Genomic DNA, 13,476 nt, shown 5'->3' with positions numbered 1-13,476 from the left:
TTTAGTGTCTAGTGTGAGCTCACAGCAGGAACTGCAAGGTTCACTGTGGCTGCTCCAGGTGAGAGGGTACACCTCAGCAGAAGAGCATCAATATCAAAAGTGCATCAATTAAAAAGTAACTAAAATGTTAACAAAATAGTAAAGCGAACAAAAAAAAAAGAACAAAGCAGTAAAGGTGGAACATGAACTCTCAAATCCACTCTGTGGGAAAGGGCTGCACTTCATGAATAGGACATTACCTGAGAGCCAGCAGATTTTACTGTCTTTAGACATTTGAGCTGACACATGCAATGTGGTTACAAAAATTTAATTAAATTTAATTAAAAACTTACTCTTAAAGACAGTATTCACAATTATTATAAGAATACACTCAGGCTGAAATGTTTTATGTTGGAGAGGTGTGGTGGGCCCAGTTGCTAGGTGTCACACATTCATTATCACATAATAAAAAAAACAAATAGTGAAAAATAACTGTATTTTATAATAGTTATTACATTTACTTATAATGTACTTAGCTCTGTCAGTTGTGTCAAACCTGAACCCCCTTTATTACCACCTATGTAATAAAATCTGATGTAACTGATGTAACTCATAGCTTTGCTTTATTGTGTAACAAGTCCTCCTTCTTCCTCGCTCATATCACTTTTCACCTTATAGCACTTGATATGCCTGAGATGCTTTGTGAATTTTACCTTAGGAAGGAGACGCAGCTAACTGTATAAAGAAAACAGCCCCAATCTAAGAATGCTCAATTTGGTCATTAAGGGTAAGAGTGTGGCCCCAGGTGCAGGTTGGCAGAACTGCATGTAGTGCATACAAACATTCAGCAATCTCAAAGAAGTGGTTTTTGTCCAGTTGAATTCACAGCAGCTTCAATTCTCCATTCATATAAACTTTAAAAAAATGGTGAGCTCAGTGACTTAATAGCTGGCAGCAGGCATGGTGCACGCCACTCCCCCCTGCTCTGTTTCACTCATCAAGCAACTTTGTGCAAACTTTTTTATTAGATATAATTTGCCTTGTAACTTTTTTAAAAAATGTTTTATTGTTGTTAGTAAACATAAAAAGGAAGAAAAGGGGGGAGTGAAAAGCGAGTCGATCGGCCGTCAGCTCTCTCACTGCCCAGAGCTGAGGGAGGAGAGGAAAGAGAAAGGAGGAGACAGAGGGCATGCATTACATCTGACGTCAGGATCTTGCTGCAGAGATAAGCCGAGAGGCTTAATATTAACTACAATGTCCATCCTTTTAAAAAGAGTCATATCGCTCGGGGGGATTGCCGTCGGTGCGCACAAGACTCAACTTTCCGCACAAAGTCCGGAGAAGTCCGCGGAGCAGATGAAACAGTATGAGGGCAGCGAACACGACCTGTCACGCAGCGCGTTGTGCGTAATGAAGGGTCTTTAGTTCGCCTGCAGCTGTATTAAAACGCAGGAGGGGAAGAAAAAAAAACACAGAAAATGGGAAGTGCCGGTGAGGATTTGCTCGTCACACTCCAGATACTGCCTGGCTTCTTCTCCAACTGTCTCTTCCTCGCCCTATACGACTCCGTGGTGCTGCTGAAGCGCGGCGTGTCGCTGCTCAGCTGCTCGCGGTCCGCGGGCTGCGGAGAGTGGCGCCGCATGCTGACCTCCGCGGGGCTCCGCTCCATCTGGAACAGCTTCCTGCTGGACGCGTACAAGCAGGTAAAAGTTTCTCCCCGTGCTCCCATCATTTAACCGTGAGGTTTAGGTCACGGCCTGCATGTTTTGCGTATATAGTGACATTATTCAAACTTTAAGAACGTCCCCCGCTTGTTGCGCCCTGCGGGCCACACCTTGGTTAGAATGCGTCATTGTCTTTATACTGTGGATAAAAAACGAGTTTTTCGTGTTTGCGGTTTGTGTGTGTGTGTGTGAGAAAGAGAGAGAGAGAGAGAGAGAGAGAGGGGGGGGGGGGGGGGGCAGTGACGTAGCACAATATTCTGTGCCCAAAATGTGTAGTTCTCCCCAACTCTGCTTTGAAACTTGGAAAACATGTATTACAGTGTATGACATTCAACTGTCAAATTTTAAATTAAATGTATTTAATTTAAAATTAGTATCAACATATTAGCATATCAATCTGTTCAGACTCAGATGCACAGCAGTACTGTAAGATTTTGTCCACATTGGATGGAGTATGTTGTTAGTACTGCCAAAAACACAGTAACTTCCTGTGTAATGGCGAAGGGTCAACTTTGTAACACTTTTGAAAGAGTTTTGGTGTCCTGAGTGGACACAGTGAATTTCAGATCCATTGGATGAAGAAATGTTTTGTAGGAGGCCAAAAATGACCACAACAAATTCAAATTGTGGACTTCCTGTTGGGTTTGGAGAGGGGGTCCAAGAGACGTTTTTGTGCGTCTGGAGGTGATACACATGTGTACCGATTTTCATTCAAAACTGCCAAGAGGGGCAGACAGAAAAAGTTTGTGTAGCCAGTAGGTGGCGCTCTGTCAAAGACTGAATACTGTCTGACACACGCATTAAGGGTGGGGCTCTGATCATACATGTTCATTTTGGGGCAGATCGGACAGTAAACAGAAGTTACAGCAACTTCCTGGTTGGTGTGGAATTGTCACATTTTGAAGCCACGCCCCCTTCAAACTAAATATTAAAAGTCTGTCTGGAGATATCAATTCCCTCATTGATTGTCATTGGATCATTACTGACCTCAAACATAGGCCCATGATAAATAGTCTTTATTTACTTAGCACACTTCTGTCTACTTTAAGCCATGACACACACACTAAACTAAAAGGGATGAAACCTTCAACCACTCTACCAGCTGAGCACCAGCCACCCATAGTACTAGGCTCATTTGTCCTATTAGACCACCTTCTGAAACAGTGTGGCGGGTAGTGTAAAATAATCCACAACACAACACATGCTGACACATGGACATCTTATTTGGTCAATATTCACCTTCCCCAGATTCCCCACAATTTCACTTTTCTCTCTGTCGTTTCCCAGCTCCACCTGAAGGGGGCGCTGGTTGTTACAAAGCCCTGGAAACATTTGTCTTTTAGTGCAGACATCAAATCTTGACTACATTATTCATTATTAATCATTTAGGATCTGTTCCAATGTTAAACACAGCAGAAACAACACAAACAGATGACTCCTTTTTTGATCACTGCACCATTAGCCTGACAATATTTTTGTGTAGCACTTGTTTAGCATGTGGACACACACTTTGGGTTTGTGCCACTTTGTGTATTTACGAATAGTCAAGCCTTCTTGTGCATCGTATTTCTGGACACTGCTAAGCACCTGCTAAGAACACAAAGCCTGTTTCACCTTCAAGCTATATGTTCAGGTCCCATATCTAATATGTGCTTAGATCTGATGTTCTTACACATACATTACGCAGTTTCTACACAATGTAAACGATCCTGGATCAGATTTAGCTACAGGTGTTGTTTACTGCACCTCCCTGAGGACACAACAATGGGGATTAAGTGATTAGGTGAGTTTGATTAGACAACACACACTCTAAGCCGTGGTGAAACTCACACTAGAGTAACAGCAGAGGTGGCCTTAGAAACCATTTTTACTGCTTTAATAAAGCAAAGTTGCTAATAACAAGTGTTTTGAGCTGATTTACTGCTAGTGTCATTAAAGTAAAAATGCAGAAGTGGGTCGACGTGTCCATTGACTTCATATTTTTACCTCCTCAGGTGAAACTCGGCTGCGAGGCGCCCAACTCCAAAGTAGTGAAGGTGCCTGACGAACCTCGGTGGAGCGGCACCCTCAGTAACGTCCCGTGCAGCGCCATGATCCAAAACGGGGAGTGCCGCCTTCTGGATTTTGAGACTTCTGACCGCCCTCTGGTGGTGAACTTTGGTTCGGCCACCTGACCCCCCTTCATCAGCCACCTGCCGGCTTTCCGTCAGCTAGTGGAGGACTTCAGCGACGTGGCTGACTTCCTGTTAGTGTACATTGACGAGGCACACCCGTCCGATGGCTGGGTGGCCCCTCGAATGGGCCCTTGCTCTTTCAGTTTCCGTAAACACCAGAACCTAGAGGAAAGGATGGGTGCAGCGCGTCAACTCATCGAGCACTTTTCCCTGCCGCCGCAGTGCCAGCTGGTGGCAGACTGCATGGACAATAATGCTAACGTGGCCTACGGTGTGGCCAATGAACGGGTGTGTATAGTACAACAAAGAAAGATTGCCTACCTGAGCGGTAAGGGGCCATTTTTTTACAATCTGAAGGATGTGCGGCAGTGGCTGGAACAGAGCTATGGGAGGCGGTAGGAGTGATGACGGATGGAGAAGGGAAGAACGAGGTCTTTAAAAAGGAAACTGCCATATGTAATGATTTCTTCCAGAGCACCTTCTTTTACACTATTTTTGAAAATCAGACCACCTTATATAGAAATGAACAAACAACCTGTAGCGATGGTCAGCATCAACCAGGCAGCATCCTGTTGTCAGTTTGCAGCAGATGAAGTGTTTGTACCTGCTTTGGCTGCTAAAATCATGTTTTTACATGATTTCTAAATCAAATCATTTTTAATATTATATTTTTAATTATTTTATAAAGATTTTAATACCTAAATGTATCACACTGTGGCCATGAGTTTTATGCACTATATCAACATCTTGTGTTTGATGTGATCTACACTCTAAAAACTGCGAAAGATACAAATAACACAATTAGTTGTTTCAACCATCATCCAGGATGTTTATGTTCCAGCTAGCTTCAGCTCACCAGCATGAGTTTTGGTCAGATAAAGCTACCTAAAAAAATCAGCTAATTTAGCAGCAACGGCCATAGCTGGCTAAGCTAAACTTAGCTAGGCTAACTTTCAAATACAGACATCACAACAAAGATCTGTGTCAATTAAGAACATTTACATTTATAGCTATCATGAGCTAGCTCGTTAGCATGCAGCATTGGATGATGCATTCTTGTAGGCCAGTGCTAAAGTTACGTGCTTGTTGTTTACCTAAACAAAATGCCAATAGATTATTCTAGGGTCACATGACTACGACATCACCGCCAAGTTATCTTTTTATTTACAGTACAAATGCCTTGATGACGTTTGTAGTCCCATTTAGCCATCTGTTAGCAACCATATTTTTACAAAACATAAAATTTAAACATCAGTGAGTGCTTGTGTAGTTTGTTGTGGAGAATAAAACATGAACATTTTAACCAAAAAAACCTATTCAGGATGAGGGATCTCAAAGTGCTAAATGCTAATGACTCATTCTTGTTGTGTTCCATACAGGAAGAGTTTAATTTGATATTAATATAACACAGACATCTCTTTGGGATAAATGTTATTTCAAATGGTACATGTAGCTAAATGACCATCATACAGTTTCCACAGTCCTTCCTCATCATTTATGATTATAATATTGAATCAAAGTACATTTAATACAGCTTCATGACACTAAGGGTCACGTCTGCTGTCAGGTTTTTTTCAGAATTAAGCTGTTTTTAGATCTGATCTGAGCAACATGAAGTTTTTTTAATGTATCGTTGCTGTTTATATGCACTGTTGTGGAATGAATGTGGTAGTAGAATCAGGGGCTGTGCAGTTAGCCACTGGATTTAGAGATTGGTGTCACCTAACAGTGTATGAGGAGCCTGCCAAGTCATGTTGTGTGTTAAGCTGATGAAGGACTCCCTCCTGCCAAAACTGGGGGTCTGAATTAAAGTCAGTATGTACTGTTGGCCTGTCAGCTAAATGTCCAACATAAGGAAAAAAAGGGTTGTGAATGTCCAGTATACAATGGCAGTGGTGATAGGGGTTGTCGATGGTGTGTGTCTGAGGGGCTAATGGAAAACTGAGCATGGATGCTAAGGAAGGGCAAGCAGCAGCGTGCTAATCTATTCAAAGGGGAGCTGGATCTGCCTTTGATGTTTTTAATCATAAAAGATAATATGTGGTCATAAATGCATCATGTAGACATGAATTAGAGGAGACACACAAATAATACTTTGACAAAACCAGCATGTAAAAGCCACAATAAAGCTAAAGGACATTTTAAAACACCTCTCAGACAGTGAGGAGTAGCATGCCAGCTTGCCGTTATGCTACATGTAGCGACTGAAATAACACAACCCATGTAGTCTGTGCTCACGTTTGGTTTTCTGCACTATTTTCCGCCATCTTTTCTACAGCCTGTCTGATCGGCCGGCCAATATTGGCCAATCACATATCATTATCAGCACAGGGGTAATCAAGTTATCAAGTAACATTGTTGAATGGTTTACATATAGTGCAACGCTGAGCTTGATGGTTGCTAAACAGTTGCTAACTGACCTTTGACTTGTGTTTAATTTGTTTACTATGTAACAAGCTGTGTGCTATTCTGATATATCAATATTGGAACATTTTACTCCCAACTGAGGTTTGACGGTTGAAAATTTTCTTTTCAATTCTTGACCATGTGTCTCTGACCTTACAAAGTTGCCTAAACAAAAGCATAAACCTGTTGATCTTATTTCATGATGTCATAGTTTAGAACAATGTTATGAAGAACAGTGAAAATGTTGTAAATATACACTCAACACATTCATTCACAGCTTTTTTCTGTTATCCTGTCATTATAACAATAAACAGTAGTTTCAGATTACAGTCATATAAACTTGTGGTCAATGCTAGCTATTAGCCTCACAGCAAGCTACAGGAGGTTTAAATGCTGGGAAGCACTTAGACTGCCTTTGTTTAAAATCTAAGTGCCCTGTGGAATCCTCTTTCAGTCGGTCATACAGCGTGATCATGACTCCTTTGGGATTCAAAGGTTAGGTGAATCTAGTGTAATCTCAGTTTTATAAAGGTGGGTAAGATTGCTGAGGAGGCGAATGACAGATGGTTTGCTCTGGTTACAGCTGACAGAGGTGTGCAAATGAAAACCTTTGATGAAAGAGTCCCTGACTCAGTCTCTGGTTGGATAGTGAACTGCACCTGGTCAGTGTGGCTCAGATCCACAGCATCTGTTTTCATCGTCAATCTGATAGAATGACACAGTAATATAGTCTGCTCTGTTTTTTCTCTTTTTATCTGTTGCACTTTTTTATTATTACTGTTTAGTGTCTACTCTTTAATGTCTATTTTTATATGTCCAAGGAGAGAAATAACATGAGTGGAAAAAATAAAGGTGAATTTGCAGAATTATGCCAGTGTTTAATGTGTTATTTTCATGGCCTTGCCTTGTGTATTAAGGGACATTGCAATCCTATATGAGAAATAATTTCTTAAAATTAGGTCACAAATTACACAGAAATGCAAAACAAATAAATACATTAAAATTGTTTCACCTTTTTTATTCATTAGCTTTCCATCACACTTTATGACATCTTGGTCTTGGTTGACTCTGCTGCCCCCATGAGGTCAAACTATAAATTACAAGTTATTTTTCAGATTCTGATGTCTAAAGTTTGTTGCACAAATCAATCTGGGAAGAAATGATCGTAGAGAGAGAGAGCACACACTATTGCTAAATTACTTGGGAGGATGATGGTGGCATCTATGATGGGCTAATTCCAACCAATCAGATTGCTTCATTCTGATGTCACTGCACATGACTGGTCTGAACCACTGTTCACTAGCACCTAGCATGAAGGCATGATGGAAGATGTATGTGATCCCATGAAGCTTATCAGCTGCTTCAAAATGTGTGAACATGCTAACACACGTTATGTAAAGTAATGTAAAAACGTTGCTATTAGCTATGCTATGTCTGTTTTAGCTCTCTAGCTTTGATTGTTTTTCCTGACCATGAAGGCATCCTGTCAATGTGTTTGCTTAAAACCCACAGAGAGCTCTGATGGAGAGTCCCTTCCCATGACTGCCTGCCTGCCTGCAGCATAAATTGAAGGAGGTAATCCTGTTGAGGTGATGTCATGGCAGCCATGGTTTTTACGCCCACACACGCCAGGAGAACACTGGATTGTCCAACTGTGCAAATGCTTAGCAGACCTCATCCGGTGCTTTAGTGATGAGCGGTCTGATGACCTTCTGGCAAAGGGCTGCATTTCTTTCTACTCCAGTGTGCACCATTCTGCAGACAGCGGACTCAGGAACATGTTCTCCTGCACTGTGGGGACACACTGTTCTTACTGTTCTTTAGAAAATAGGTTCCCACTTGTAGTGGGAACACTACTCCCCTCAGGCATGCCTAATGCCTTAACTCACAAGGGTCCCTGATAACGCTGGTGTGACCGGATCATGTGACATTTTCAATAAAAAACGACACCATCTGGAGTGCTGCTGATCACATTATTGAAACTGCAGATTCGAAACCTTTCCCCAGTAAAAACGCCTGTAAATACACATTTCATGTGGTAAATATTTGTATGTATTTTTTTTACAAAATATCAATTTTACCTTTGATCTTTGTTCATATTTTCTACCTATGTTTACTTTTTAAAGTTCCAAAACAGTTCATTGATCATTTTTGTGATTTTTTTTTATTGTCATAAATAGTATTTTTGTTTGTTTTTGGGCCCAATATGTTAATAGAGTTAACTAGAGTTAAAGTTAAAAAATAATGATCAGACCATATAGGTGAGGTTGTGCTGAAAAAAAGATACTAAACATATGTATAGTAAACATTTACAATGTGGTGTATTAAGACAGAAACGGCCACAATAGGCTGAGTCTCTTAAGGGACAAAAAGGCCCTTTCAGATGTGAGCCGTAAGCAATTAAACCCAATTACAACCTAAAGGCTGGTGCACCAGAGAGTTTCTATTTTTTTGTCCTAAATTGTCAAGAATTGTACCTATGGAGTTACAACAATAATTAACAATTTTCACCATGTTCTTAATGTAAGGGGTTAATAAAACAATATGGTACCAATTTACAGTTTTCCAAATCTAGAAAAATACTTGTCTATAATCACTTTGATTTTACACATCCAGAATGAAAGCAGCAGCAAAGCACAGCAATACATATCTAAGAACTTTAGAAGCCATAGAGGAAGGACTTCCTATCATAATCTGTCATAATCTGAAGCGACCAATCAGCATCCAATCACAGGATAGGAGCTAGAAGGAGTTAATTCAGTTCTGATATATAATCAATGCTGTATTAGTATAATGATTAAACATTGTAAGCTTTTTGTCCAGAAGCAGGTATGGATAATTGTAGCCACTTAGTTTAATTAACTTCTAATAACACAATTAACTATTGAGACTTATGCAGCCTGTTTCAGTTGCTGCGTCCTGTTCTCCTACTTTTTGTTGTTTCTTCTATTTTTTTATATACAGCATACTATCTTCATTTAACAATGAGCAATTTCACCATGGGATTAACCTTTTGTATACACATATGGACATAGATGATTTACAGCGCCCTCTAGGTGAATAACTGACAGCTTTAGGCATAAACAGGAAGTGACTGGTTTCACTGCTATTGCAGGGCCAGCATAGGAGCTGTTTCCACACTGAAGAGGCTGACGATCTCAATGTGACAAGTCTCCCTGGTTGAATTAAAGGCAACTCAAATAAACAAGCTCTGACTTGATATGTCATGAATTGCATGTGCATCCATAATTTCACACTTTTAAAAGATGGGTGCTGACCCTATTCTTCCTGATACTAAAATGGCGACCACAGAGGGTGAGAAGTGTCCCATCATTTTGTACCATTATAACATTCTGCAATCTATTTCATAGAAGTCTGAGGCCTAATTCTTTAAGAAGTTTAAAAACTACATGTTATTTTGTTCATTTTCTTCTGGAGCTGTAAACATATATCTCACCTTACAGATCAAGCTGCACAGGCCTTAGGATTCACGTGACACAGAAGCTTCGGAAATTCTTCTCTGGCTGACCTTCCGTTCCACCGGGCTGCACTTTTGTTCTTTTTGATATACCATTTATGTACCATTCAGTCCAAAGTGAGTGAGAGCATGGCTGAGGGAGGACAAAGACTGGCAACGAATACATTTTTGCACCCCCCCACCTTTTTTGTATTTTTTTGTATTATCTTTACCTGTTGTTTGAAAAAAAAATAAATGAGACGGTGCACTTTCCCTGCAGATCATGGTGGACTGTGAAAAAAGCTTCTTTTTCACAGTCTGGGCAAATCACATGCAGTGTTTACAAAAAAAAGGCTGGTCCCACATACACTTGAAAAGCACGCACAGTCCAGCCAGAACACTTTGTAATGCTGGAAGTGTGACAGGAGACAACACTGGAAAGAAAGAGACAAATTAGCCACACAAGTTCAACCACCAAGGCACCAAAAAAAAGAAAAAAAAAGAAGTGTCAGTGTGAGTCTGTGCATTTTACAAAGAGAATAGGGATATGGAATCATAACAGGAATCCCCTTTTTTAATGTGGCCCAAAGGCATTGCCTAGATGGCAGTGAACGCACAAGGTCTAAAAATGGCTGCCAAAACAGCCACATTAAAAAAGGATATATATATATATATATATATATAAATATATAAATATATATATATATATATATACATATATATATATATATATATGTGTGTGTGTGTGTTTGATTCTCCTATGCATGTTATAGTGTGTTTGTGCAACAGTTCAACCCACACACTTAAAATCTAACAGCAAACAATCAGTGACCAGAGGTGGTGATGACACACACATACACATATAGGTTACTGAAGAAGGATCTATTAGCAAAGGGCTGTTAGTAAGTTCTTTCAACTAGACTGTATGAAGGGAGAATGGGCTGGACTAAGCTACTGAAAGATGCTCACACACTTAACCCTCTGACCCAGTCTGACAGTCATTGTCAGTGTCCAACTACTGCATCGCATCATTGCTCAGCAGCCTGTGAGAAGAGCCAACCAAAGTGAGCAATGAGGAACTACTTTGTACAGCATTTGTTGTCGTTGGCAGCCACTTGATGGTGGAAAGTTGAGAAGGAACTATAAGGACGGAGGCTAAAAGCCCACAGTAAATAATAATCATCATTAATGACATTTTTATGAATAGCTGGCAATCTTAGGTTGTGATTGCTAATGTGGAATATCATATCACATGACCGTAACCTGCACATTCCACCATACATCAGCTTTTGTGGAATTTTAGTGTTTTTGCCAGTAGAGGGAAAGAACAAGTATTTTATATAATATTTTTCCATTTGATGTGGGCATGGCTTAACCGTGCCCAGGGAGACAAGGGAAGAGTAAACTATATTCCAGTGATTAAGAAAGAAATGACAGCAGTTACACTTCTCAGTGCAATGTTGTTTTTTTCTGACAGTGTAATACTCCTGTTGGACTCCTACCTCATACCTCAGGGAAGCCTTATCTTCTTATTTTATTTGAGGAGTATTTTTAACATTGTAAGTCTTCAGTTGACCCCTGCATGTGAACAAAATTAAAATTTCTCACTGTTTTTCAGGCCTTGTTTTGAAGCAGTCTAAAATAAAATCAGCGGTAAAACTGCCAGTCACCACAACAGAAGCAGTACCAAGTTTGAAGGATGAAGGTGTGATAACTCGGCTAATGAGCTGCTTCTTGTTTTTCCCCATATTGCATTATTTCACACCGTGTCAGTGTCTTATTCAGTTACCACAGTAATAATACATAAGATGCAAACGTGTGTATGCTTGTTAGTCTTGCTCTCCGTAAAAGACTAAGAGATGAAATAGCCTGATATAGATGCATGCCCACGATTTAGGGGGTTTGCTTGTAGCTGCTGAACCTGCATCAGTATCAGGGAATTTCCTGATACATATCCATAAAGTATACTTTATTTATATTTTAGTGAACCTAAGTTTAAATTGTAGGTACAGTTGAAAACTGTGGAGCTTTCGTTTTCAGGTGGAAGAAAATGTCATCACAACCAGCCTAATTTTACCAAGCAACCAACCACAGTGGGTAAATTGTGAAGGGTGATATCCCTGCAGTGCCACTTGAGAGTTGAAAGATTTACTATGGTAGCCAAGAAAATGTTGAGAAGCTTGTTGCAGATGGAAGAAGTTCCTCAAATGACCGCTTGAGGGTTGCTGCAAGAGTAAGTCAACCCTCATAGAACTCCATGTTAATATACAAATACAAAGTCTCTACAGAATGTTAATGCTACTAATGACAGCTAACACACTGATTGGTCATTTAAGCAACACATATGCTGCTTAGACGACTGCATGCCAACCCAACACACACACACACATTTGGATTAACCAGGAATTAGGTGGATTCAGAAGCTGCCAAGATAATGATGGCCGGAGCATCCCAACTTAGCTTCAATACCAATTTTCAGAAAATGTATAGGGTGCCAAACTCTTATCTATTGTCAGACCTGATAAGTAGTTTTAATGTGCAAACTACGAGTGAAAGTGAAAATTAACACAGGACAAGACACAAAACACACACACAGAAAAAAGCAAGATCAGCCACAAGACCCAGATTGTTATCATTGTAGGCACATTGATATAATTTACTTTTATGCACTAATCAGAAGTAACCAACATTTGCACCCAATAAATGGCAGGTTTGCATTTTTAAGTGAGTTAAAACTGCATTTTCTGTCTCCACGATGCTGTGCTGTATTTCCCCAATGACTACAGTGTCATATCAGAAAAAAAGAACGTTTTATTCGTTATCAAACGGATGAAAAATGTTATGAAAAGTAACAATTATAACAGAAAAAAATGTGTAATAAAAAAGTCGGCACCTCCACATCATAAATGACAAATGGGAACATAAATGAAGAGTAAAATATCGGCAAAAAACAAGATGTCAACAAAGAGGTGACAAGATAATGATCTGACGCGACCAGTCCCACTTAAAAAAAAACAATTTTAGCTGTTAAAAGTGAGAACCCCCCAACCACTATTAGCTGCTTTGTTACGCTGTCTTGTTGACTTTCGGTTTCCACGTAAAGAAAGAGATAACAACATAACCCAGGAAAAGAAAGCCATGGTACAGAAGGAAAGGGCACCTTGTATTTGTTGGACAACTGCAAGTAGTTAAATATTCATGCAACTTTAGAAACATCTCTGTTTAGATTTCTAGGCTAACAATACATTTTTTATTCTTTATGAATATCAATATGATTCTCCACATTCTGGTTAAAGTCTTTCTCCATGTAAAGTAACAGTTAGATAGATTTTTGTCATGAAATCTGATAAACCATATGTTCAGTCTGTACAATAGAGGTACTAAAAATTACAACTGTCATGGTATATGTACAATTTACTACCTACAAAGTACAACAGATAGCATGTAATAAAATATGTAAACAAATTTCTTATATTTTTTTGACACAGTTGACTGTGACAGCAGATAGAATTCACACTTTCAACATTTGATTTATTTCTGTATACACATTTGTTAACAGTGTTGTAGTACTGCATTTTTGTCTTCTTCCTGACACCTCCATAGAAAAAAGAGAATGATAGGCAATGAACCAACATACAATTTTGCAAAAAGATAAAACCACCACTGGCTGTGCATCGGCAATAGACCTTTTTTTTGTCTTAGAGGGGAAGTCCTGATCTGACAATGATTTTTGCAT

General features: G+C 39.6%; 1 protein-coding gene across 1 annotated transcript; it reads left to right on the top strand.

Moving 5' to 3' along the window:
- The first annotated feature begins 1,128 nt into the window (after nucleotides 1–1,128).
- dio2 (iodothyronine deiodinase 2) lies at nucleotides 1,129–7,152 on the top strand. The gene is made up of 2 exons (XM_028396162.1): nucleotides 1,129–1,682; nucleotides 3,698–7,152. The coding sequence occupies exons 1-2, from the start codon at nucleotides 1,458–1,460 to the stop codon at nucleotides 4,274–4,276; spliced, it is 804 nt and encodes a 267-aa protein (XP_028251963.1). The 5' UTR covers nucleotides 1,129–1,457; the 3' UTR covers nucleotides 4,277–7,152.
- Nucleotides 7,153–13,476: the final 6,324 nt, after the last annotated feature.

This window comes from Parambassis ranga, chromosome 22 (genome assembly GCF_900634625.1).
Source record: "Parambassis ranga chromosome 22, fParRan2.1, whole genome shotgun sequence".
Lineage (NCBI taxonomy): Eukaryota > Metazoa > Chordata > Actinopteri > Ambassidae > Parambassis > Parambassis ranga.
Note: the sequence above shows the minus strand (reverse complement) of the source record. Positions and strands in the feature narration are given on the sequence as shown.